This window comes from Xenia sp. Carnegie-2017, unplaced genomic scaffold (genome assembly GCF_021976095.1).
Source record: "Xenia sp. Carnegie-2017 unplaced genomic scaffold, XeniaSp_v1 HiC_scaffold_23, whole genome shotgun sequence".
NCBI classification, from domain to species: Eukaryota; Metazoa; Cnidaria; class Anthozoa; order Malacalcyonacea; family Xeniidae; genus Xenia; species Xenia sp. Carnegie-2017.
In genome coordinates, this window is record NW_025813486.1 from 1,952,174 (window position 1) to 1,976,938 (window position 24,765).

Genomic DNA, 24,765 nt, shown 5'->3' on the forward strand with positions numbered 1-24,765 from the left:
GCAAAATATGAATCAAAACAAGACGAGAAGTAAACTGCAAATTTTCGACTTTGAGGATGACTTTGAAATAAAGTCGAAAATTTACAGTTTACTTCTCGTCTTGTTTTGATTCATATTTTGCAATCTCAAGATGTCTTGCTTCTTGGGAATTTGTTTTATATTATACTTCTTTAAATTGTCGGCTGGTCATGGTTTTTGTACACACTACATTCTTGAACTGAATACATCAACCCGTACCTTCTGCTCTTTGCTTCGTTGACACACAAAATCTCACATCCTCCGCGTCACTCTCTTTACTTTTGTTCAACTTCCACTGATCTATTCCCTCTAGTCTAGACACAACATCAATTTTGACATCACTTTCTGATGAAGAATTTCTTCATGTGGTGAACACTGAACACTTGGAGTTTGTACCAACATTTTATACCACGTGATATATATTCTAGGAAGTCAGAAGAATGAAAATCGCAACAAATATGGCGGGTGGCCTCAACCCAATCCTTTATATTGCAAGTTTCATCGCTATAATATATCATTTTAATTTTCTCAATATCGCCAATAATATTATACAAAAGATTTAGGTCTTTAGTGGTCTTAATTTCAACCATTTAACACATAACATTTGAGGTCGACGACTTATAATTTGTCGCTAATGATGCCAACCGCTGACACATGAATTCAATACGGCGCATTGCCCAACTACTCACGTGACACCTATCGTGTCCCAGAATCAACTGCGGTCGGTTCACGATCGCGTGGTGGCGGGCTCTATCAATAAAAATTTAACATTTCCAATAACGTTACAGCGCATTACTTAATGCAATGAAATTTCACCTTGACAAAAATCTGGTTGCTAATGACGGCAGTTCGAATGATCAGAGACTAAAGTGAAATAAAAACAGCACGAATTAATGTCTTTTGATTCACATGCTGAGATTGTGGACATTCCTTGCAAACCTTTGCACGTTTCTCGTAATCGTTTCCCATTTTAATCGCTTTCTCATACGTCGTTGTTCTTTGATCAATCTGACGAGCATAGAGTATCTACGGAAACAAAATGACAAAAATTAAAAACGACAAATTTAGCAAAAACAAAGTCAACGATCTATAAGAAAGGCAAAGAGGAAAGAGGAAATGTTTAAAAAATTCTAAATAAACTCTAAAGAAGAAAAGTCTCGAAAAGATACACAATCCACTATAGTTTAGGGTTTAGTTCGTACAGTTTAATGCAGTCTTAAGGACTTAGGCAGCAGACACATTCAAATATCTCGAAACGTCAGTCGACACCAGCCATTGAACTAAAACACATCTGGAACGCTACCTGTAATACAAAAGTCTAATAAATTTTTGAAGCCAAATTTTACACCCAGAACGCGAGATTACACCCAGACAAGCACGTGTAGTCAATCAATTTTCAAAATCTCGAAATGTTACACACGCGTGTCTGGGTGTAAGATTTGGCTTCAATTATTTGCTTCAGATAGCGTTGCATGTATTTTAGTTGAACGACACCAAGTATCCTTTAAAGACTGCCCACTAACATGAACGATCTACATTTCCAAACATGTAATAATACACCCAGGTTTAAACCTTTTATTTTATATGGAGATTTTGTTTAAACTTCTGCTTACTAAACGGTATTTATAAAGTATTTATAAAGTTTTAGTTAAGTTTATGTTTTTATCTTTCTCAGTAACTCAATAATAACAAGTAATTATTTTGTTTGAATCTTTTACAAGGAAAATTCTGTGCTTTTATCTGACAAGAGGAGTGCTGATTTTCCCCGGGGGTGAATCAATGTGCCAACTAAGTGTTGCCCTGGGCTGCGGTAAAATTGAAATTACAAGTTGCACAAGATAAAATCATCGGTTTTAAACAATTCTTTGTCAAATAATATCTAGAAAGAAATAGTTTTATTAATAAGAAATTTATTGAAGTAAGTTTAAAAGAAAATGATATAACACTGACAGAAAGTCGGTGTTCGTTATGGCTGATGTTGTTTACCTTGTTATGGGAGTCAATTCTCGCTTGGATTTGATCGTCAAGAATAAGCTTAGTAAGTTCATCTTCTAAATCTGAAACGGTCGTATTAAAACTGGTCGCCATCTTTCCCATATCCGCAGAAACATAGGGACTGAAATACTGTAAAAATTCGAAAAATCCATTTTCGTTTTCTTATAAAACCGTACAATGAGTTCACGTGAGACGATAGATGAATGTTCAAACGATAGAAATTCATACCTGAATCAAAGCACGGTTTCTTATAAAACCGTACAATGAGTTCACGTGAGACGATAGATGAATGTTCAAACGGTAGAAATTCATACCTGAATCAAAGCACGGTTTCTTATGAAACCGTACAATGAGTTCACGTGAGACGATAGATGAATGTTCAAACGAAAATTGTCCTAAATACAACAAATTAAAAATAATTATTTTATATGACCTTGTAAGAGAAAGGCCTGGGACTAGCTAGTGTGAAAAGTAACATTTCGCGATAGCAGTAAGAGAAAGGCCTGGGACTAACTAGAAGAAAGTAATATCTCATTGTGCAGTAAGAGAAAGGCCTGGGACTAGCTAGTGTGAAAAGTAACATTTCGCGATAGCAGTAAGAGAAAGGCCTGGGACTAGCTAGAAAGTAACATCTCGTGGTAGCAGTAAGAGAAAGACTTGGGACTAGCTAGAAGAAAGTAATATCTCATTGTGCAGTAAGAGAAAGGCCTGGGACTAGCTAGTGTGAAAAGTAACATTTCATGATAGCAGTAAGAGAAAGGCCTGGGACTAGCTAGAAAGTAACATCGTGGTAGCAGTAAGAGAAAGACTTGGGACTAGCTAGAAGAAAGTAATATCTCATTGTGCAGTAAGAGAAAGGCCTGGGACTAGCTAGTGTGAAAAGTAACATTTCGATAGCAGTAGCCTGGGACTAGCTAGAAAGTAACATCTCGTGGTAGCAGTAAGAGAAAGACTTGGGACTAGCTAGAAGAAAGTAATATCTCATTGTGCAGTAAGAGAAAGGCCTGGGACTAGCTAGTGTGAAAAGTAACATTTCGTGATAGCAGTAAGAGAAAGACTTGGGACTAGCTAGAAGAAAGTAATATCTCAGAGTAGCAGTTAGAGAAAGGCCTGGGACTAGCTAGTAAAGTATAACATCTCATAGTAGCAGTAAGAGAAAGGCCTGGGACTAGCTAGTAAAGTATAACATCTTATAGTAGCAGTAAGAGAAAGGACTGGGACTATACGTACGTTTGTAACTTTATAAAAATCAGTCATTGTGTAATCTTGTAAAAATTTAAAACGTGTTTAGGAAGTCGACACAAACCTTCACGTCGTCCAAAATTTTGAGACAACTTGCGTACTGCGATTCATAAAATTTGTGAAGGATGTCTCGCATTTGAGGATCCAGCTCCAGAAACAGTTTGAAGGAACTAAAGAAGAAAAACAATAACATTAAAAGTAAGAAATTTTTTAGTTTTTCGTGGAAAACCTGCTGACGTCATAATGATGTCATAATGATGTCATAACTTTCCGACGTCATACGATAGTTGCTCACATCCAATAATAAATTTTTTCTATTTGTGAAAGATTTTCGTAATTCCACATTACTTTCTAATAGTGATCCCAGGATAGTGCAAAGATTTAAAAAAAAACACTGCTTTTTGCAAAATATCTAGTTCAATATTCAACAAAACCCTACAGCAAAAAGAAGATGACACTTATTTTGCTGTAAGTGTTGTTACAATAACAATAGAGATCAGTCAGGGACGTATTGCGGGCGCATCTTTTAAACAAAGCAAAAATTTATACAATTATGAAAAATAATTCATTACTTCATGTTAGAACAACAAGAGTTACCTGTTAGAGAGAACTTTATTGCGTAATTCTTGTCGATCAAACGTTGCCAATGCACAAAGACCGCCATAGAGAGCAACATCGTGAGCAGAAATTAACTAAATCAACAAGAAATCACTATAACTTTACATTAAAAATAAAATACGACTTTCATAAAAAGACAACGATATTTCGAGACACCGAAGTATAACTCATGAAAACAGGGATCAAGGAGCATATTTTTAATGTGGAGGGAGGGGAGGGGGGGGGCAATGTTAACCGCAGAAGGTAGAGGACAGGAAATACGAATGGCAAATCTGATCATCACTTCGCACAATCGGAAACTAAAGCCTGTTCTCCACTAGCCACGTATCGTAACGTATCGTAGCAAAACGTAACATGGCGCATGCGTACTTGTGCCTATTGACCATCAAATTCATAAGCACGCATGCGCAATGTTACGTTTTACTACGAGGCAAGTGGAAAACAGGCTTAACCTCGATATTTCTGAATTCGATATGGAAAAATTTTAATCCTGCTGCGTAAATTTTAGAAGAATATCAATTTCTTTTGAAAACTATTGCTTCCACAGTGAAAAAGCACAGAAGAAATTACATAAAAGGATAAAATATATTTCAGCAATGGCTCAGCTACTGGTTTCATCCTCAAGATATGTTCACGATAAAGGTGGACATTTACCTCTTTGTAGTCAAAATGATCAAATTGAGCTTGTAAGAACTGTCTAGCGGCACATTTATATTTCTTCAATGCTAACTCCGCCAGACCTTTTGATTAAAAACGATACAAGATTTCCCAGAAATGATTTTCTATCATAAAACGATAATAATACAAGAAAAATTACATACCAGCAGCACACTTTAGTTTTGTCGATATGAAAAGATTCGCGGGCTTCTCGGGTTGCTGAAATCAATACAAAAAAAAAACAGAAATGAAGGGAAAAATAAAGCCTTGATCACAGACAAAGTTAGGTTCATAATGGAGGAGTAGGGACAATCTTCACGTATTCATGTTATAATCCAAAAGAAATAATTGATATCGAAGGAAATTAATTTAAAAAGAACTAACCTCCCTCAACAGCTCCACTGAACTCTCGGCCTTGTTGACAATATTCAGTACGTGAGCCCAGTTCTTTAACAACACACTGACCTATAAAACATCTTGCACTGTATTATTGTATGGTTTGGATAAACTCATGTTTTTCTGCTCAATATCCAGAAATTGACATTTTAAATCCATTCGATTGGGACAAAGTCAAAGCTTTCTGGTCAAAGTAATTTTTGCTTTTTTTGTTTAACTCGATATTCGAAAATCAGTAACTCTTTTTTCCAATTAGTCAGACTTTCATAGCGAATTGTACACAATTTTCATCGTGTTCGTTACAGTTCGCCTGGTCTGTTGGTGATTTAGCAAACATTTGGTAAAATTTGCGTCATTTTGCAATTTTCAAAACAATTTCAACAATTAATTTAGTCATTACGTTAAATTTGACAACACCGACAATTCCCGTTTGTCCCTAAACTTATGTAATAATGAACTATAACAAACTCAACATCCATTGCATTTTAAAACCCATCTGTTGAAACTTTAATCAACACAGCTATGTAACGACAAACGTGAAAATATAGTTGACAAACCTTTATAACATTTAGACACATACTGATGACATGTTTTGGCATTGAACAATAATCTCTTGATTTTGAATAACATTTGAGCGCATTACTAAATAAATGAAAGTGATCTTGAGTAACATTTGAGGGCATTGCTTAATGAATGAAAGTCTTCGTGAGCAGTGACGTTTTGTCGAGAGAAAAATACTGTACATTTAATGATTGTGAAAGTAAAATAAAAACAAACAAAGATAAATATTGAGGAAAAAGTTTACTTGAGGGAAGAACAGCAAAGTGCGATGATGGTAGAAGTTGAAGAACACGACGAAGAGCAAAGACAAATGTTGAATAAAACTTAAAACATAATTTTCTATAAAACAGCATAAAAATTTAACTATTTTCACATTACTTCAGATCTCCACAGTCCAAATGATGATCACCAAGATCATCGTGACCACGTCTAAAATATCGTAATGTAGATAACTGTTAATGAAAATCAATCATCGTAAAGTCTAACTACAACAATAAGCACCGTTTAGCAACACTTTTCTCATCTCTACACACCACCCCCCAACCCCGCAAAAGTAAAGCATGTTTTCTCACGTATAAACAACAGAGCAACAAAAACGTTACGCGGTCAATCGTTCACTGATATAATATTTTATCAAACAAGTTTTCGGCTAGCTGTCTGTCTACAGCCTTCGACGGGTCATAAAAAAGAAAATCAAGAAAAGCTGAAGACAGCTAGCCGAAATCTTGTTTGATAAAATATTATATCAGTCAACGTTTGACCGCGTAACGTATAATCCTGATATCGGATCACGCATTTTTTCAAAAGCGTTACTTTAGAAAAACAGTTCACATAATACAACGCACAGCCTGCGCAAAAAATACAACGCTAAATGAAAGGGATGTTCATATGTTCAACTATTCATGTTGATGTTTTTTTGTGAAAATGATTGTGCTCTGCAAGCAAACGCGATCCGCATGCGGACACTAACTATAGAATTGAAATCATCAAAATTAAAAAGTTACAATAATCTTGCTCTGACAATGATCTTACAAGGCTTTTCGTAAATACAACGAACAGTTGATTACTTGTTTCCTTTTCAGTTATTTGAGAATGGAACTCATGAAGGAAAATCACAACTTCGTTTTAAATTTATCAAATCTAAACTGTGTTCGTTTATGTTGAGGTTTCTCAGTCAAATTTTAAAATAACCAAATGAAAACATTAGCTGGCAGCAGGGCTGTAGAGCTAAATTTATCAGATGGGGGGCTCTCTTGACGAAGCTGAAGCCATGAAATTAAGAAAAATTACCCATTTCAAAGGTGGAAGGGAGCTCCTCCCTCAAGTGCCCCCACTTCTACAGCACTGGCTGGCAGCCATATTGAATATTATAGTGACTGAAGAATTTAAGAGATTACTTGCATGTCCATCTAACATTACTAGCAAAAACTTTCCTCAAATTAACAAAAACCTGTGGATTAAAACTGGTAAGTAAAGTGTTCTAGTCTCCAGTCATCACAAAATTCACTTTTTAATGTCAGGATTGCATCATTTGCTAGTTCCACTCCCCTCCCCAGGGAGAAAAATACAAGAGCCATGCTATTCATTAACCTCTTCCCCCCCCCCACCAGACGTATGTTGAAAGGTGCTGTTGTTGCATGTTTCAAGAAAGAGATGTGACATTATCGAACCTTATACTTTCTTTGATTGTGTTGGCCTTGTGTGTCTTCAAATCTGAGTCCAGGTGTTCCAACTTAAAAGATAATTATATGTTTAATAACTCTCTAACACTAACACTAACTCACTATTTTCCCCTCATATAAATAACAAGATGCCTGTCGTGCATTTACTAGAAAACAATGTTTTGCTATACTTACATCTTATAATAGTTGCCAAATAGCAACAAAATTCATGAAAATGCAATATCACAATATTATATATTATGCAAGTACATCATGTTTCAAAAAACTTTGAAAAAAAAATGTTTTATTTTCAGGAAACAATCCAAAGAAGATTTTGTTTGGTTCTAATAATTTCAATCAAACATGATTTTGGAATCTTGCAAAAAATACAAGAAAATCAAAATTTTAAAATCTGAGTAATGAAGAAGAGAAAAACCAGGATTATATAATTACTACACAGTTAAAACGTTTTTTAACTAAAACTATGTATAATAAAGGTAATTCAACCTTTACAGCCGCCTTTTTATTGCTTGTTTCAACCCATTTTGTATCCACTTGAACATTCTCATGGCTTCCCAACCTTGCACTAGGAAATACGATCAAAGTTGATAAGCCCTACACAAAGTGATCAAAAGCTATGAAAAGGGAGTGGAAATTTTATTATATATTACCTTGCTTCGCTGAGCTGAGTTATGATCTGGGAATAAAGTTGAGTGTTGTATGTCTGTTTCACAATACTGTGGGCAAGTCTGTGGATGAAAGATTGAGATTATAAACAGCTGACAAAGAGCCTACTTATAAAATACAAACAGTACTTACTTCAGGGCTTCAAGCTCTAGAGCAGGACAATGTTTAGCGATGAAGAGCAGACGATGAAGCCTTGACAATCCAGTGTAATTCGTCATGAAAGTCTCGAGTTCCTAGAAGATTTGCGGCAATCTTCAGGATATCCGATCATAATGAATTAATTCAATTACAATATATCTTACAAGAGTGGTTGATTCCACTGTAAAATCGCTATCAGCTGAGCCATCACTACCAGATACGAAATCCACATGCATCGGCTCAAGAAATCCCTTTTTAAATAAAAAAACGGACTATTAATGCAAGCCTTGTTGGGGGATAAAAATCAATACAAAAAGTACCTGGTCAACAGCTCGTACCACCAAAGGCATCTTAAAAACGGTAATTTATATGATGATTTTTAAACACAGTTACACAATATATTTTAGAAAACCTCCATGTTGTAATTATGCGCCAGCGATATTTCAGATAAAATTTAAAACGTCATGTTATTGATATAATGTTGTTCAATAATGTTATTCAAATTGATGTATGTAACTTTTAACTTAAAGTTTTAAATTCTTGATTCGAAGAACAAAAATTCAACAAAAATCGAATGTTAAACAATTTATTGTCATGGTCATCCACGAGTCGCTTTCCTATCCATCTGCTTCGTACAATAAAGCAGAGACTCGAATTCAAAGAGATTTCAAGAGTCGTTTACGCTTCAGGACTTCACTTTCACACACAGAGAAAAGTTTTAATCAACAGTTCAACTTCAACTTCGAAAATATCGTGCTATTGTAGATTTTTTTACGCAGGAAATCCGGGTTTCAATAGCTACCACAGCTCTGTCAACCACTGGAGCTTAAATAAGCTCAAATATATTAACAGAAATTGGATGCTTAAGTACGATGTCAGAAGATATCGTTCAAATTTTACTCAACGAAAAAACCAAACAACCGCCATCTATACTGTTGCTCTTGTTATAGTAGTTCTTGGTATTTCATATGCAGCAGTACCTCTTTATAGAATGTTCTGCCAGGTAAGACAACCTGTCTTTTAATTTGTACATATTAAACAACATGTTACATGGATATTTGACGTATTTCATTGCATGCTTGCAGTAAAATTGGCATGTCGTAAACTTTAGTTATTCCATTGTGGAACAAACTGGAAAGTTTGTAAACTGTGCACCTGTGCTACAAAGATGTCGGGCCCGCTGTACAAACTTTCCAGTCTGGCTGGTGAATTTATGTTGTAATTCACTTTGTGTAAACATGGGTGATGTTATAGATTGGGCTTGCATAAAATGCCTAGCAAACCAATAATTTCACTGTGCGCATCAAAGATCTTACTGAAAGTGACATACTATCCAAACTAGCATCATTACAAGTATCTAGGTTTACTGTAGTTTTGTGATAACATATTTATGTATTTACGGTCATTATTCAGGCATCAGGTCTCGGAGGTACAGTACAACTTACAGATGCAGGAGAGAAAATAAAAAATATGGAGACGAGGAAAGAACGCTTGTTGACTATAAGGTTTAATGCAGACAAAAGTGCCACAATGCAATGGTCATTCAAACCACAACAAACAGAAGTGAAAGTGAGACAATAGTTTTGATTTAGTTTTGCAATCATTAGGTTGTAAATGTGCTGTATTTTAGGTGTATGCTGGTGAAACCGCCTTGGCATTTTATACTGCTAGAAATCCAACTGATCTACCAATCACAGGAATTTCGACTTACAATGTCATACCTTTTGAAGCCGGACAATATTTCAATAAAATTCAGGTTAGTCATCAAGATTTGCTCTTGTTTACATGAAGTAAAATAAAATTCAAACATAGTAAATTAACAAGAGCATAGAAATGATCCCTCATCTTTGTTTTACTTAGTGCTTTTGCTTCGAAGAACAAAGACTTAATCCACATGAGCAGGTGATGTGTAAGCAAGATAAAATTGTCGTGTTTCTCTTAATGAGAAAGTCAACAGTGTGTGTTAAAAAAAATGGAAACTAATTCACTGTCTCAATGTCTTCTCATTCTTTTAGGTTGACATGCCTGTGTTTTTCTACATAGATCCAGAATTTTTAGATGATCCAGCGTTGTACAAAGTAGACACAATAACTTTGTCGTACACTTTCTTCCAAGCGAAGGAAGCACATGATTTGGGAATACAATGAAGAGTAGCAGAAACAAAATAAAATTTCTGTACAAAAGAAAACTTTTTTACCAAATGAAAACTTCTGTGAAATAATGCATCAAAAATTCCATCCAATTCCTAAAGGATTTCACTTTTGTAATTAGTTTAAGGAGTAATACTTTTTTAATTTCTGTCTAACAACTTTTTATAATTTACATACATATTTTTTAGGGGGATGTAATATTTAGTAGCAAAAATATGTCATGTCTATGTTCGTCTCCAAACCTTTCACCCTCGCGAATCAAGGGACAATTTACCAAGTAAAGTTGCTATATCCGTGTTTGATTTTCCTTTTCTTTTTACATATTCATATGTTCTACCCTGCAAAGTTTAAAGCAAAAGAATGCAGTAAAACATTGGTTTTTGTCATGAATATTGTCATGATACATTTACCATTAATCTAGAGTCATTTTCTCCGTTATTTTGCACCAAGTTCCATAGATTCACTGCAAATTTACTCATTTCTGCATCTGATAAATCTCCACAATTAATCACCCTGTAATTACATAACTTTCCTTACATTTATTGTTTAAGTAAAGGAAAAATTTTCTACATAAGTAGACAGACAAGTGGAGAATCTTTGATTTCATTTGATACAGCATCTCAGTTGTAATTTACAATAACTAGGATAAATAACATTCTTTGGTATGTACATATTGAACAAGAACTTCACATTTTTAAAATCACGAGTATTTTTCATCTTACCTATTAAAAATTCCATTGCAAGTTGTCCTTGACGCTTCTTCATCTTTTTTTATGAAAATAAAGTGTTGAAGCTTGTTTTAGTTTTAGAAGTTGAATCTTTTTATGGAAAATAAAGTGTTGAAGCTTGTTTTAGTTTTAGAAGTTGAATCTTTTTATGGAAAATAAAGTGTTGAAGCTTGTTTTAGTTTTAGAAGTTGAATCTTTTTATGGAAAATAAAGTGTTGAAGCTTGTTTTAGTTTTAGAAGTTGAATCTTTTTATGGAAAATAAAGTGTTGAAGCTTGTTTTAGTTTTAGAAGTTGAATCTTTTTTTATGGAAAATAAAGTGTTGAAGCTTGTTTTAGTTTTAGAAGTTGAATCTTTTTATGGAAAATAAAGTATTGAAGCTTGTTTTAGTTTTAGAAGTTGAATCTTTTTATGGAAAATAAAGTGTTGAAGCTTGTTTTAGTTTTAGAAGTTGAATCTTTTTATGGAAAATAAAGTGTTGAAGCTTGTTTTAGTTTTAGAAGTTGAATCTTTTTATGGAAAATAAAGTGTTGAAGCTTGTTTTAGTTTTAGAAGTTGAATCTTTTTATGGAAAATAAAGTGTTGAAGCTTGTTTTAGTTTTATAGATTGATGGAAATACGAAATACGTAACAAAACAAACCGGTCTTAGACTCTCTGAGTGCCTCAACGTAATAAACATTTGTCCCTTTTTAAATAATGTGCAGTTACTTTGCTAGCCTACCTCTGGGTTAACCAATGTCTTTAAATGTTGAAGTATGTCATCAATAACAGTAGATATTATTTTATGTACTTCAGCAATGAACTTTTTGTCACTGCCATACAAGTCATCATTGGATACAACTAAAAGGAGAAAGTGTCAAGTTGCAAAAAGCACGGAATACAAAGAAGAAATATTAAAACATGGCCGACGAATATGGTTTTTTCCCTGATAAACGCAAAGGCAATTTGACACTTTTATTTCCTGAGTATATCAAACTGAACGTGGCGTTCTTGTCAGGGTGAATTACATTACAAAGTGTTAGAATATCCAACATACCGTTTTCCATATGATAAAGATACAAATCCTAAAAAACAAGATGCTTGAATGGAATAAATGTTCATAAGCAATGTTCTAGTTTGTCATGTAATTGAAAAGGACGTATGAAATCAGAAAGTTTTTCAAGATTGTAGATTTGTAATACCTGAGTCATGGCACTCAATAAACAAATCACGTTAAGATAGATTTTGATTTTGGAGTCATTTTGACTGTCCCACACGAAATCTTCAACGACATTAAGCAAACCACGTACTAAATACAACACGCCTTGATCAGGATGGTCCTATATAAACGAAAATGTACATATTAAAAGAAAGACTATAAAGAAACCTAAAAAAGACACTTTTCTGTAAACTGGACTGGTCTAAATTGATGTTTTTACTGAGATAACAAATAAAGGTAATTTCCTGTTCCTCCAGTATTACAAATAAAAAAGAAATCTCAATCCAAACTGGATAGTTCTATAAGTTCTAAACTCGTCTTCTTCTTAGAGATCCGGTAAAGACGTCTTGTTCATCTCGTGCAACTATACAAAAAATCTCAACTAAACTAACTTCATCTAAACTAAATTGTTCTTTAAGTTCTAAGCGCTTCTTCCTAGAGATGCAGTAAATATGTCTTACGACCCAATGTTTCTACAGGAGAAAACCTATGAATTTAACTGACCACATCTTATAACCACATATATATACGTTGTAAAGCTGATATCCTAGCTCGATTTTTAAAAGGTCAACACCACGAACTCACCGGCACAACCAGCAGAAAAGAAAGAAAATTATTAACGTATGAAACAAGATAAGGTTCGCTCATTTTCGTCTTGTTGTCGATTTCTGTACAAAACAAGATAGATTGTTAAAACAATTAAGATCAAAGTGACCAAAACAATATTAATAATGACACAACAAACCAATCGTTTTTGGCACTTCAACAATAAGACTAATAGCAGCTTTCAAGAAAGCATCGCCTGCAATGGAAAGTAAATAAAAGTTCATTCGTTATCATACAATAATTCCAACAGATGGTATTCTGGCGCGTGTTGAAGACTCGCCTTGACTGAGGGCTTGATTGGCAAAAGCGACTTTCCCAGATTCCAAGTATAATGTCAAACGGTTGAAAATTTCTTCAATCGACGGTATTGTTATAAATGAATAAGCGACACAAGCCTGAGTTACAAAAAAATTTAACGACTTCAGTAACCAAGAACAGCACCAGTAAAATTTTTCAGATAAAACTTTACTCGTATAAAAGCAGCCGTTTTTCTCGAATGTTTCCCTTTCATAATTTTCCTCGTTTTCATTGACAACAAGTTGACGCACTGGAAATGTCAAAGAACGAAAACATGAATGGATAATATAGTATAAAGCAAATTCTGAAAAAGGAAGACATCTTGAGATTGCAAAATATGCATCAAAACAAGACGAGAAGTGAACTGTAAATTTTCGACTTTATTTCATTCTGTCTGAGGATGACTTTGAAATAAAGTCGAAAATTTACAGTTCACTTCTCGTCTTGTTTTGATGCATATTTTGCAATCTCAAGATGTCTTTCTTCTTCGGAATTTGTTTTATACTATATTTCTTTAAATTGTCGGCTGGTCATGCTTTATGAATGGATAAAGTATGGTTTTCAAATAGTTGTTGTGAAGAAATTTCAGTACTACAATCTGCATGGGAAAGATACATGAAATAGTTAAAAAATGAAAAAAAAACCAGAAAAAAATGCGGAAGGACAGAACTCGTCCCGTTTAGTGAAGTCCTGAGAAGGACTGTAGATGTTGTTGTGTTAATAAACGTTTAAACAAAACAGCAATAGCCATCTTCAAAGTCAATTCTAACATTAACAATCCTTCTACGGACACCACTAATCTGGACCATCTACATTTGGCCACAAAATTGTACAATACACCTGGGTTGAAACAATTCACTTTAACAGATGATTTAGGTATGCTAAACCATAAATACAATGAAATATGTTGCGTGATAAAAGGCAATGAGCAGCATAGGGGAGGCTATAGCAATGTTACAGGGTTTAGAGACAATTCAATAACGAAAACCAAGAGAAAGAGCTGGAGGTTGCAGAGATGATGATGTCGAGGTTCTTTTTAGGGGAGACATAGTTATGAAAGAATCAGAAATCACTACATCAAAGATAGAGGCACATGTTAAATATCTTAGAGACAAGACCATGGAGGCTAGGCTTCGATGGTTTGATCAATTACGGTGGAAGAAGAACAAATATGTAGGTAGAAAGATACACAGTTTAGAACTGCAAAATAATAGGCCTAGAGGAAGAATGTGAATAGATTAAAAGACGACATGAAGGTAGTAAGTTTGAGACGAGGATACAATACACAGAAATAGATGGAGTAGGTTATATGCTGGAAAGACAGAATAGATGGAGGCAGAAGACCGAAAAGTTTAATAGGAAAAAAAATAATTAGTCTTGCCTGTACAAGGCAAACAAGGACCGCATCCAAGTTACAAAACATGGCTCGCGCTTCGACGTAGAAATTGAGCTGTTTTTCAAAATCACGACCATAGTCAATTTTCCTCACGAAACCAGTGACTAACTGACCAATGGCTCGCTTCTCATCTGTCGTACTCAATGAACTATCAAAAAGAAAATGTATTGTAGAGGCAGAATTCTTTTTTATACATCACATTAAGTATTTATGGACATAACATGAATTGTTATACCGATTGGATCAAAAACATCAAAGCAATAAACACTAAATCTATAATTAAAATTTCTGGAAATCATATATCATGTTAAGCCGACAATTTTGAAAAAGTAGAGTGCTAAACAAATACCGCAAAAAATAAGATTTCATGCCCTTGCAGAATTCGTTTTTTTGATAATTTGTAGATGGCGTTTTGTACTTTATTGTAGTTTAAATAAATAATCATAACGGTAAATACAGGCCATTACAAGTTGCATTTTAAAAAGAGATGTAAATAACAGAAAAAATGGCGTTTGGTTTCAAGTTGTTTCTCTATATCTCGTTATTGAAAGTTATTTTATTTTCAATTCACCTCACGGAATCGTGAAGAATCTTGGAAACAAACATAAGACCATTTACAATAACGGGATCATCTGTTGTTTCCTTTTGATATCTAAAAATATCCAAAGATATCCACTCAAAACACATAAACAAATATCCACAAAAATCCACTCAAAACACATAAACAAATATCCAAAGAAATCTACTCAAAACACATAAACAAAATTCAAAGATATCCACTCAAAGCACATGAAAAATAAATCCACTTAAAACACATAAAAAATATCCAAAGATATCCATTCAAAACAGCGTGCATAAACTCCATTCTTCATCAGAAATGAATGAATTATATTTCATTATGCATTATAAAAAAGCGTTTGAAAGATTCAAAAATGCACACACGAAACAAGTGATTACCTGCAAAATGACTCCATGATCAAACGACAAGCATCTGCCTTTACAGATTCCTTTTGAAACATGTCCAAAAAACTGTGAAAATTGTTCTAGAAACAAACGAAAAGCATTTCTCTGATTTCAATCCAAATTTCCGGCAGTTTTCAAGCATTTTTCTTACCATTGAAAACAAAACGGAGAAATCGTGAAGACCAGCGAGAACTTTTGATAGTATAGACAACAACTAAAATATTAAATTTTAAATAACTTGTTTTGTCATCTGACAACTAAGAACAATATGAAAAAAAATATATAGCTAACTAAATGTCACCTGTTGGTAATACTTCTCAAATAATCTGTCGACATTAAGATGTTTCAATATATCACCCAATAAGGTATCAATTTCCCTTTTCTATGGAAAAAAATGTATATTATTATTCTTCATTATCCTTAGTTTCAGATACTGTTAAATCATATATTATCCTTTGTTCACAATATAATGTTAAGATTCTTCATAATCCTTTGTTTACAATACAGTAAGATCCTTCATTATCCTTTGTTTACAATACTGTAAGATCCTTCATAATCCTTTTTTACAATACTGTAAGATCTTTCATTATCCTTTGCTTACAATACTGTAAGATCCTTCATAATCCTTTGTTTACAATACTGTAAGATCTTTCATTATCCTATGTTTACAATACTGTTAAGATCCTTCATTATCCTTTGTTTACAATACTGCTAAGATCCTTCATTATCCTTTGTTTACAATACTGTTAAGATCCTTCATTTTATCCTTTGTTTACAATACTGTTAAGATCCTTCATTATCCTTTGTTTACAATACTGCTAAGATCCTTCATTATCCTTTGTTTACAATACTGTTAAGATCCTTCATTATCCTTTGTTTACAATACTGTAAGATCTTTCATTATCCTATGTTTACAATACTGTTAAGATCCTTCATTATCCTTTGTTTACAATGCTGTTAAGATCCTTCATAATCCTTTGTTTACAATACTGTAAGATCCTTCATTATCCTTTGTTTACAAAACTGTTAAGATCCTTCATTATCCTTTGTTTACAATACTGTAAGCTCCTTCATTATCCTTTGTTTACAATACTGTTAAGATCCTTCATTATCCTTTGTTTACAATACTGCTAAGATCCTTCATTATCCTTTGTTTACAATACTGTTAAGATCCTTCATTATCCTAAGTCTCAGACGCTTATAATGCCCCGTTTTACGTGCACATACAAGAAAAAGAAGTTGAGAACTTACTCCAAAATATTTAATGGGATACTCAACCCAAATCTCCGCACATGAAATGTATTCCTGCAAGGGAAAATACATGTATAAAACTAACAGAGAATAAACAAAAAGAGTACACAAGCCATTGCAATTACAAAAAGCAATAGCTGGTATAAAATAAACCAGAAAAGACATGAAATCAAAACCTCTGGAGAGTTTAATTTTGTAACGACTTTCCAGACTTCGTTCAACAATTGAAGTCTGTGTGCTTCTGGTGGTTTCTCAAGTATGACATTTAATCCCAAGGAACGATAGAGTTGATACTGAAACATATTAACATGTACGTAGGATTAATAAAAGAAAAACAATAAAACGCGTGTGCTATTCGTCTATAGCTGTGTTTGTACTAGCCTGTGCACACCTAGCTGAGCTCAATCAATTAAGTCAATTATTAAAAAGAATTTGCGAATCAATCATAAATATATGTTTAAACGAAAAATTAAAACATTTGTTTCAAATTTATGTGTTTTGCATTATTATTATTTCATAAAAGAAATAATTGTTTACACAGGCTTATGCAAGCCTTGGAGACGTTTGTGAGAACGCTCACCTTCGTTCTCAGGATTGCACTGATCTGCTCTCGAGTTCTCACAAAGGTCTCCTCGGTTTGCATAAGCCTGTGCAAACACAGTAAACATCTTTTATTTCTTAAATGTTCTCATGCAATCAAACAGTCTCGATGTAAAAGGTGATACAATCCATAATAAATAGAAATCTTTTACAAATCATCTTGTAAACCATTCAATCAACTAAACTAAAAATGTAAAAAAATCTAACCTTTGGGAAACCGGCATCTTCGCATTCTGATATAATTTTAACAAACTCCAACGCTCTGTAAAATACGCACATTGGAATACATAATCTTTATAATATCTAATGGTTTTGAAATGTTTAAAATACTTCGAAATCAAATGATACAACAGACTTGGAGGTCGCATGAGAGAACTATGTCATTTATCCCAACATATATGCCTACCAATGAGAGTGCTTTATCATTCACTGTTACAAGGCAACTAAATATTACAATTTCTTTAAACCGCGAGCCAAACACATAAACAACAAAAGGAAATGGTCTATTTTTACCTTGCACTGGTATAAGAAGGACGAAATGCCGATACAATCGAGTTCAAAATAAGCGCACTAAAAAAGATCAACAAAGATTTTGTTTCCAAAAAATCCATAAATGGTCCACAAATGACAGACATGGAAGGAAAAAACACCGCCTAACCTGTTACAATCTTTACGACAATGATTTAAAATCTCAGTCAGGACTTCCTGAAACAAAAATTAAAAATAAAGTTAAACTCTAGTGCTGTGGTAAACTCTAGTGCTGTGTTAAACTCTAGTGCTGTGTCTCTAGTGTTGTGTAAGTTAAAGTCTAGTAAATGGCATTTGACTCTGAAGATGACTAACGCTAAGGTTGTCGAAACGTCAGTCAACAACAACAAAAACAGTCCTTCTCAGGACTATACCAACCTGGACAATCTACATTTACAAACATTTAAAGTCTAGTGTTGTGTAAGTTATTTTGACTCTCAACATAAGACCAAAAAAGATGTCGAACACCAGCAGTCCTTCTCAGGACTCTACTAACCTGAACAAGCTACATCTACAAACATATAACGATACTCCCAGGTTCAAACTGTTTACTTGCAACTGTAGTGTTGTATAGAGTGATGACAACAGATCAAACTGTATACCTCTGGTGACTTGAAAGCAATACACTGAACAATCCAGTCTAAGGCTGGTGTATAAAGTTGAAGATATTCGGACGGACCTGAAACGCAAAATGTTTTTAGGACGACAACCAAAAAAAAGTTTTAATTAAGTGAGCATGCGTACTTATGTTCTGTTTTGCTAAAGTATTTTGAACCACGTCTGTTTGCAGCTAAAACACGTTTAATAAGAAAAGAATGTTTCAACCAACACGAATCTGTGCAGAATGTCAACTTCTCGTAAATTGATGTTATTTTCAAGCCAAACCTGTTTATAAGTGTAGAAGAAATCCAAAAGACTTCCACGTAGATGACTTTTCGCTTCTGGAGCGACAAGAATTCCGACCTAAAGATAATGAATGTTCGCAAACAGTTTCATAACTCCGAGAGAAAATTAAACATCGCAACATTCTCTACTCAAATGCTGAGTCGTTTTCAAATTTCAAACGTTGCTTGTTAAAACGAACGATGAAAGAATGTCCTCTTACTCTACAGATGTAACAGCGAGCGTATGTAGCCACCAAAGGATCTCCTATACCACGAATCATTTTTGTCAATCGCACCACTGCATCTTCGTATTCTCTGTAAAATACATTTACAAGCGAATGGTAGAAAAACAACTTGGTTTAAATCATTCATTTGCCAATTTTGATTCCGTGGCCACTTGTTGTGACCGCGAAGCAAGCGAGGGAACCTGGGTACCAGTAATTATTTATATGTGTTGTAAATATCGTTATGTGTAAAATGCCGGCATAAGTCCAACATTGTCGACCAAACATCACCTTTAACTTTCCTGATAACTTTGTTTCCACATTCCCTCCATCTGTCCTTGTTCCCTCCCTCCTGCATCTCCCTCCATCCTCCATCTCCTCCCTCCTGCCATCCTTCCATCCCCTGTCCTCCTCCTGCATCTCCTCTCCTCCTCCTCCTCCCTCCCTCCCATCATCTCCCTCCTCCCTCATCTCCTCTCCTCTCCCTCCATCCTCCATCCATCCCTCATCTCATCCTTCTCATCTCATCATCCTCTCCTCCCTCATCATCTCTCCTCCCTCCTCCTCATCTCTCTCCTCCCACATCTCCTCTCCCTCCCGTCTCCTTCCCTCCAGGACATGCTAAAGCATTTTTGAAGAGTAAATTGAAATAGTGGTGATCTAACAAGTGGAATATTTCTAAAAAGTATCAATTGTTTTATTGGTTACCTACCCAGTAGTGAGGAAACGTAGACATTTTAAAATTGATGTTTCAACATAACTTGAGAAAAGTCAAGGAAACGCAAAATGAAACAAAATACAAACAACAAGATGACAAAACCATGATGAACTTAGGCCATTAAAATTTTACACCTTCAGAGTTTCATACAGAGAGATTTATGACTGGTTGAACATTTATGTTGGTAAAACTTGTACCAGTTTATAGTGGTGAATGTTGGTAGAAACTGTACCAGTATATAGTGGTGAATGTAGGTAGAAACTGTACCAGTATATAGTGGTGAATGTTGGTAGAACTTGTACCAGTTTATAGTGGTGAATGTTGGTAGAAACTGTACCAGTATATAGTGGTGAATGTTGGTAGAAACTGTACCAGTATATAGTGGTGAATGTTGGTAGAACTTGTACCAGTATATAGTGGTGAATGTAGGTAGAAACTGTACCAGTATATAGTGGTGAATGTTGGTATAAACTGTACCAGTTTATAGTGGTGAATGTTGGTAGAACTTGTACCAGTATATAGTGGTGAATGTCGGTAGAAACTGTACCAGTATATAGTGGTGAATGTTGGTAGAACTTGTACCAGTATATAGTGGTGAATGTTGGTAGAAACTGTACCAGTATACAGTGGTGAATGTTGGTAGAACTTGTACCAGTATACAGTGGTAAATGTTGGTAGAAACTGTACCAGTATATAGTGGTGAATGTTGGTAGAAACTGTACCAGTATATAGTGGTGAATGTTGGTAGAAACTGTACAAGTATATAGTGGTGAATGTTGGTAGAAACTGTATCAGTATATAGTGGTGAATGTTGGTAGAAACTGTATCAGTATATAGTGGTAAATGTTGGTAGAACTTGTACCAGTGCTCAACATAACCTTTACAGTAAAGATACAATCGTGGAATCAGTTCTCTAATTGAAGCAATCTTGTAAAACCAGTTACGACAGGTTTCTTTAGCAACATCGGTTACGTCTTCAGATATGAAGTTTTCTAAAACAACGAAAAGAAACGTAAGAACATACACAGATCACATGACTAAGGACATTAAATAAAGCAACAAATTACCTGGCAGCAACTTTATTATCTTCGTTCCAGGAACGATCGTTGCCGACTTGCGCAACAATCTTTCATAAACAAGGCGACCTAATGAAGACATTACATGGTGGAAGCATGCTATCCATCTATGTTCTCATTGATCCTCTATAGTCTGCTGAAGTACTATGTTGTACTGCAACATACATGACCTTAATTGTGCAGATTTTGTTCCAAAAATCTTCTTATTTAGAGAATTGGATTAAATGCATTGCAACGCGGGATGTCATCCCTTCAAATCAAACATACGTATTTTATAAAGATCGAAAGTTGGAAACTTGAATAACATAATTAAAGAACCTAAACCATTGTGATAAAAATTTCCACAATAAACAAATCTTTTGGCAAAACAAAATACGACTTTAATTTTTTACCAAACGTATCCAAAACATCCGTGATAAGAACAAATTTACTGGGATAAAATCCAATAACATTCACGCTGGCCAGCATCTTGGCACACTGAAATAAAACACAACACAATTAAACATTGAATAACTAACATGAAGTATAGGCCCTTATAACCACTGTTAGTAAAAGCATTGAATCGAATATGAACACAATAGAGACGCAACAAAATAACTTCTGGAAAGTTAGCAGTCAATAGGCGAACAAACCATTTTTTGTCACACATCCCATCTGGGTGTATTGAGGGTAAGCCCACCTTGTTAAAATTCTTTATCAAGATGGAAGGCTCAGCCCCCACTCTATAATTTTTCAACATTGCATGATTTCAAATTTTGAAGCATTTATTTAAATAATTCAACTCCAATAGACTTAGGATGTTGTGACTTTACTCAGACAATAAAGTGTACGTATGATAACAAAAAAAACCTTTAACTGTCAGTCATTTCTAAATTTACATATCATAAAATTATTTTTTAAATGTTAAAGTTTTGCAAGAAAACTTCACTTCAATATGTTTTTGCCTTGATAGTTTATGACAGAGAGCCACCCCCCCTTCTAATTTTGGCAATACACCTCTCCATCCCACATTTCTGGTTGTAGAACTAGTTTTGTTAGGTTTAAAATGCTTGGTGACAAGAAAGTTTGGCCAGACAAATGCTCATCTTAGGCAGAAACTGTACTTTGACTGGCTGTTATTTTTATCTCCAATGAACTATCCATAAGTATCCACAACTATCTAATGAACTATCCATAAGTATCCACAACTATCTAATGAACTATCCATAAGTATCACAACTATCTAATGAACTATCCATAAGTATCCACAACTATCTAATGAACTATCCATAAGTATTCACAACTATCTAATGAACTATCCATAAGTATCCACAACTATCTAATGAACTATCCATAAGTATCCACAACTATCAAATGAACTATCCATAAGAATCCACAACAATCCAATGAACTATCCATAAGTATCTACAACTATCCAATGAACTATCCATAAGTATCCACAACTATCAAATGAACTACCCATAAGTATTCACAACTATCCAATGAACTATCCATAAGTATCCCCAACTATCCAAATGAGCTATCCATAAGTATCCCCAACTATCCAATGAACTATCCATAAGTATCCCCAACTATCCAATGAATTACCCATAAAGATGTATAGTCACATGCAGATTAAACATTAGTGACAGTACCCTTCAAGTATGCAAATGTAGTGAGCTACCATCTGTAGGTAGCAAATGTAGTGAGCTACCATCTGTAGTTAGCAAATGCAGTACATTAGGGAACCACCCCCCTGATATGGTTCAAACATCTTTGAATTCAAGAAGACAATTTTCTCATTAATTAACATTTACCTGAATAGCAATTTTCAAAGCTTTTACTTTCTGTTCGCTTTCCCATGCTGCAATCAACTCCTACATACCAACAAAACAATTGTCTTATTTTTAATGAAATATAAACTTCTATAACATGAAGTACTGGTAGACCTGATTGAATTGTTCAATTCTTCTCACAAACTCCTGCTGACTCAAGTTTAACAGTTCTTTAATGGAACCCTAAAACACAACAAAACATTTATAAGCCGTTCAATAGTATTGCTGAGTATAGTAAATTATATTCAACACAATAAAGACCAAAATTTACATATAATAATGTGCATCCATCTAAATACATATATATCTATAGGCATCCCCACAATTACTCCACATTACCACATGGGTACCTCTTCCAGATCTTGTAATTCCCCAATTCTATGTACATATAGATCTATAGGCATCCCTACAATTACTCCACATTATCCCATGGGTACCTCTTCCAGATCTTGTAATTCTCCAATTCTATGTTTTACTTTATCACTCATTGTTGTCTGTTGTTTCATGATCACTACAAAGGAAACCTTTGAGTTTAGCTGATGGGCTTCATTTGAATTACATAATGTATAACATTATTCCTACTTTTGGACTGTATTATCTATTTGTAAATTCTTTAACACAAAAGCAAACATTCAAATTTATCCCTGGGACAGATACAGAAAGAGGTGCAAAGGGAACACACTCCCCTGAGCTAGGATATTTCAATAGTTTCTTAATGACAATATTGTGGTATTACAACATTTCCTATTTATCTTTTCGAAAATTCAACGAATACTTACCTTTGTCGTTATCCGAGAGGAAACTCTATAAAAGTTGAAATTTTCAAAAATTTATGGATTTTTTTACAAGAAATTAAAGTCCTTGTAGAAGGCAAATCTTACAGTGGTTATCGTCAACTTTTCTGATGTCGTATACTTGCTTAAGATTCCCAATCTTTTGCTTGACCATGGTTCAAGAGCAAAATCATCCAAAGCAACTTCCACTGAATCATTTTTATTTAATGGAGACACCTGAAAAAATAAAACAAACACGATAGTTCAGTGCACAATATCACTATATCATTAAAATTCCACAACACATTTGGAAATGGTTTCAATACGTTTGTTTTGCCAGAACTTCCTGTATTTGCACTTTCTTCAGCAAACATTGATAGCGGATCCAAGCTTCTGACTGGGGTAAAGTCGTTGACAATGGATCAACATCTTTGGATTCCTTTTTCTTACCAGTTTTTGTTTCAATGGAGGACTATAAAAACAGTCATAAATTAAGGTTTTTCATATCATAATTTTATCATGCATTCAAATATTTGAGCTCAACACCGGTCTGGAAAGTATGTCATGTACACTTTAGAAATGTTCATTTCATTGCATCACTGCACACCAGGAAGCTTTAGGTGTGTCAAAAATATGAAGTGGCTGACAATGTGCAGTTGCAGATGTAATCATAAAGATTGATTACTTGGTATTCAGGCTTAACAGTGCTTGTTACAGCTTAACAGTGTTTTGTTTTCATTGCATTGTTTGCAAAGACAACATGCATTATGATTCTGCAAATAAATTCATATACTTCTAATACTTCTGAAATGGTCTTAGGGGCCACGTCCATATTGATATTGCCACAGATAGCATCAATTCAACGTTCTCTTTTCAAGCCCCCCACACCCCACCCCCCCCCAAGATAATGTCGAATTGACGTTTCTGTGGCAATATGAATATGGACGTCGCCCCTTACTTGTATAACATGAGCAAATCCGTGGGTCTATATTAAGACATATACCTATTGAGTTATGAGGATGTTTCTGCATCAGTTTACCCAGAAAATTTGCTCAAGAAAACAATGTACATATCTTCATACATTATGACAACTGATATTAGAGTTGCTTTACGAATGAGAAAATTTTATTGTCGTGCAAACAATTCTTGGTTTTGGTCGAAAGGTCGATAGTCTACATACTTTCCACACATTTGCACATACAGCCTGTGCTCTACGCGAAAACAGCGAGTTGACGACTACATACAGAATGTTAAATCACAAACCGATACAACGAGAGACAACTTCAAAGGATGATTGGTTACAATATCCCTTGGCATCGAGATAGCACCAATTTCTTTAACATAATCGCGCCGTCTTGACTTCCTGCAGAGTAAACATCGCACTCAATGTGATTGTACAGCTTACAATAATAACGACAAAATTGCTATGTTGTAAGTCACAGTTTTACAGCATAAAATATATGCCAGAGTAAAGAATAAATGGTCAATCTTATAAATTTAGAAACTTACCATTGTGGAGACGCCATTTTCTTTACAACTAAGTTCTCACGAGACAAGCACGTGATAGTCGAAACCTCCTCTACTCT

At 34.4% G+C, this 24,765-nt stretch overlaps 3 protein-coding genes across 6 annotated transcripts; 1 reads left to right on the top strand and 2 right to left on the bottom strand.

The window, feature by feature from the left end:
• Positions 1-475: 475 nt before the first annotated feature.
• LOC124448926 (COP9 signalosome complex subunit 1-like) lies at positions 476-8,397 on the bottom strand. 2 transcript variants are annotated; one of them, XM_046999878.1, is made up of 19 exons: positions 8,294-8,397; positions 8,138-8,224; positions 7,968-8,068; positions 7,820-7,897; positions 7,656-7,734; positions 7,158-7,219; positions 5,866-5,916; positions 5,484-5,568; positions 4,915-4,995; positions 4,695-4,749; positions 4,528-4,613; positions 3,853-3,947; positions 3,320-3,425; positions 2,391-2,408; positions 2,242-2,304; positions 2,005-2,142; positions 958-1,044; positions 835-882; positions 476-768 (listed from the first exon to the last, which is right to left on the bottom strand). In XM_046999878.1, exons 1-19 carry the CDS (start codon positions 8,321-8,323, stop codon positions 715-717), a joined length of 1,404 nt encoding a protein of 467 aa, XP_046855834.1. In that variant the 5' UTR covers positions 8,324-8,397; the 3' UTR covers positions 476-714. The 2 variants fall into 2 exon arrangements, with proteins under 2 accessions (XP_046855834.1, XP_046855833.1); XM_046999877.1 differs by lacking the exon at positions 2,242-2,304 and having other exon boundaries at positions 2,328-2,408.
• Positions 8,398-8,478: 81 nt separating this feature from the next.
• LOC124448675 (cytochrome c oxidase assembly protein COX11, mitochondrial-like) lies at positions 8,479-10,420 on the top strand. 2 transcript variants are annotated; one of them, XM_046999620.1, is made up of 5 exons: positions 8,479-8,976; positions 9,387-9,542; positions 9,604-9,729; positions 9,834-9,875; positions 9,989-10,420. In XM_046999620.1, exons 1-5 carry the CDS (start codon positions 8,548-8,550, stop codon positions 10,118-10,120), a joined length of 885 nt encoding a protein of 294 aa, XP_046855576.1. In that variant the 5' UTR covers positions 8,479-8,547; the 3' UTR covers positions 10,121-10,420. The 2 variants fall into 2 exon arrangements, with proteins under 2 accessions (XP_046855576.1, XP_046855577.1); XM_046999621.1 differs by having other exon boundaries at positions 10,017-10,420.
• On the bottom strand, positions 10,241-24,747 carry LOC124448672 (VPS35 endosomal protein-sorting factor-like). Of its 2 annotated transcripts, XM_046999616.1 has the most exons (36): positions 24,689-24,747; positions 24,443-24,542; positions 23,506-23,651; positions 23,288-23,416; positions 23,186-23,210; positions 22,844-22,917; positions 22,521-22,589; positions 22,389-22,448; positions 20,985-21,069; positions 20,584-20,661; positions 20,412-20,508; positions 19,511-19,558; positions 18,796-18,889; positions 18,576-18,653; positions 18,435-18,480; positions 18,293-18,369; positions 17,821-17,867; positions 17,676-17,732; positions 17,370-17,424; positions 16,739-16,855; positions 16,563-16,616; positions 15,613-15,693; positions 15,463-15,525; positions 15,306-15,391; positions 14,920-15,000; positions 14,334-14,496; positions 13,125-13,202; positions 12,936-13,050; positions 12,795-12,851; positions 12,635-12,717; positions 12,033-12,170; positions 11,888-11,915; positions 11,573-11,691; positions 10,846-10,888; positions 10,534-10,636; positions 10,241-10,461 (listed from the first exon to the last, which is right to left on the bottom strand). In XM_046999616.1, exons 3-35 carry the CDS (start codon positions 23,551-23,553, stop codon positions 10,632-10,634), a joined length of 2,478 nt encoding a protein of 825 aa, XP_046855572.1. In that variant the 5' UTR covers positions 23,554-23,651; positions 24,443-24,542; positions 24,689-24,747; the 3' UTR covers positions 10,241-10,461; positions 10,534-10,631. The 2 variants fall into 2 exon arrangements, with proteins under 2 accessions (XP_046855572.1, XP_046855573.1); XM_046999617.1 differs by lacking the exons at positions 22,844-22,917; positions 23,186-23,210; positions 23,288-23,416; ... (1 more) ...; positions 24,443-24,542; positions 24,689-24,747 and adding an exon at positions 22,757-22,782.
• Between the last annotated feature and the right edge of the window lie 18 nt (positions 24,748-24,765).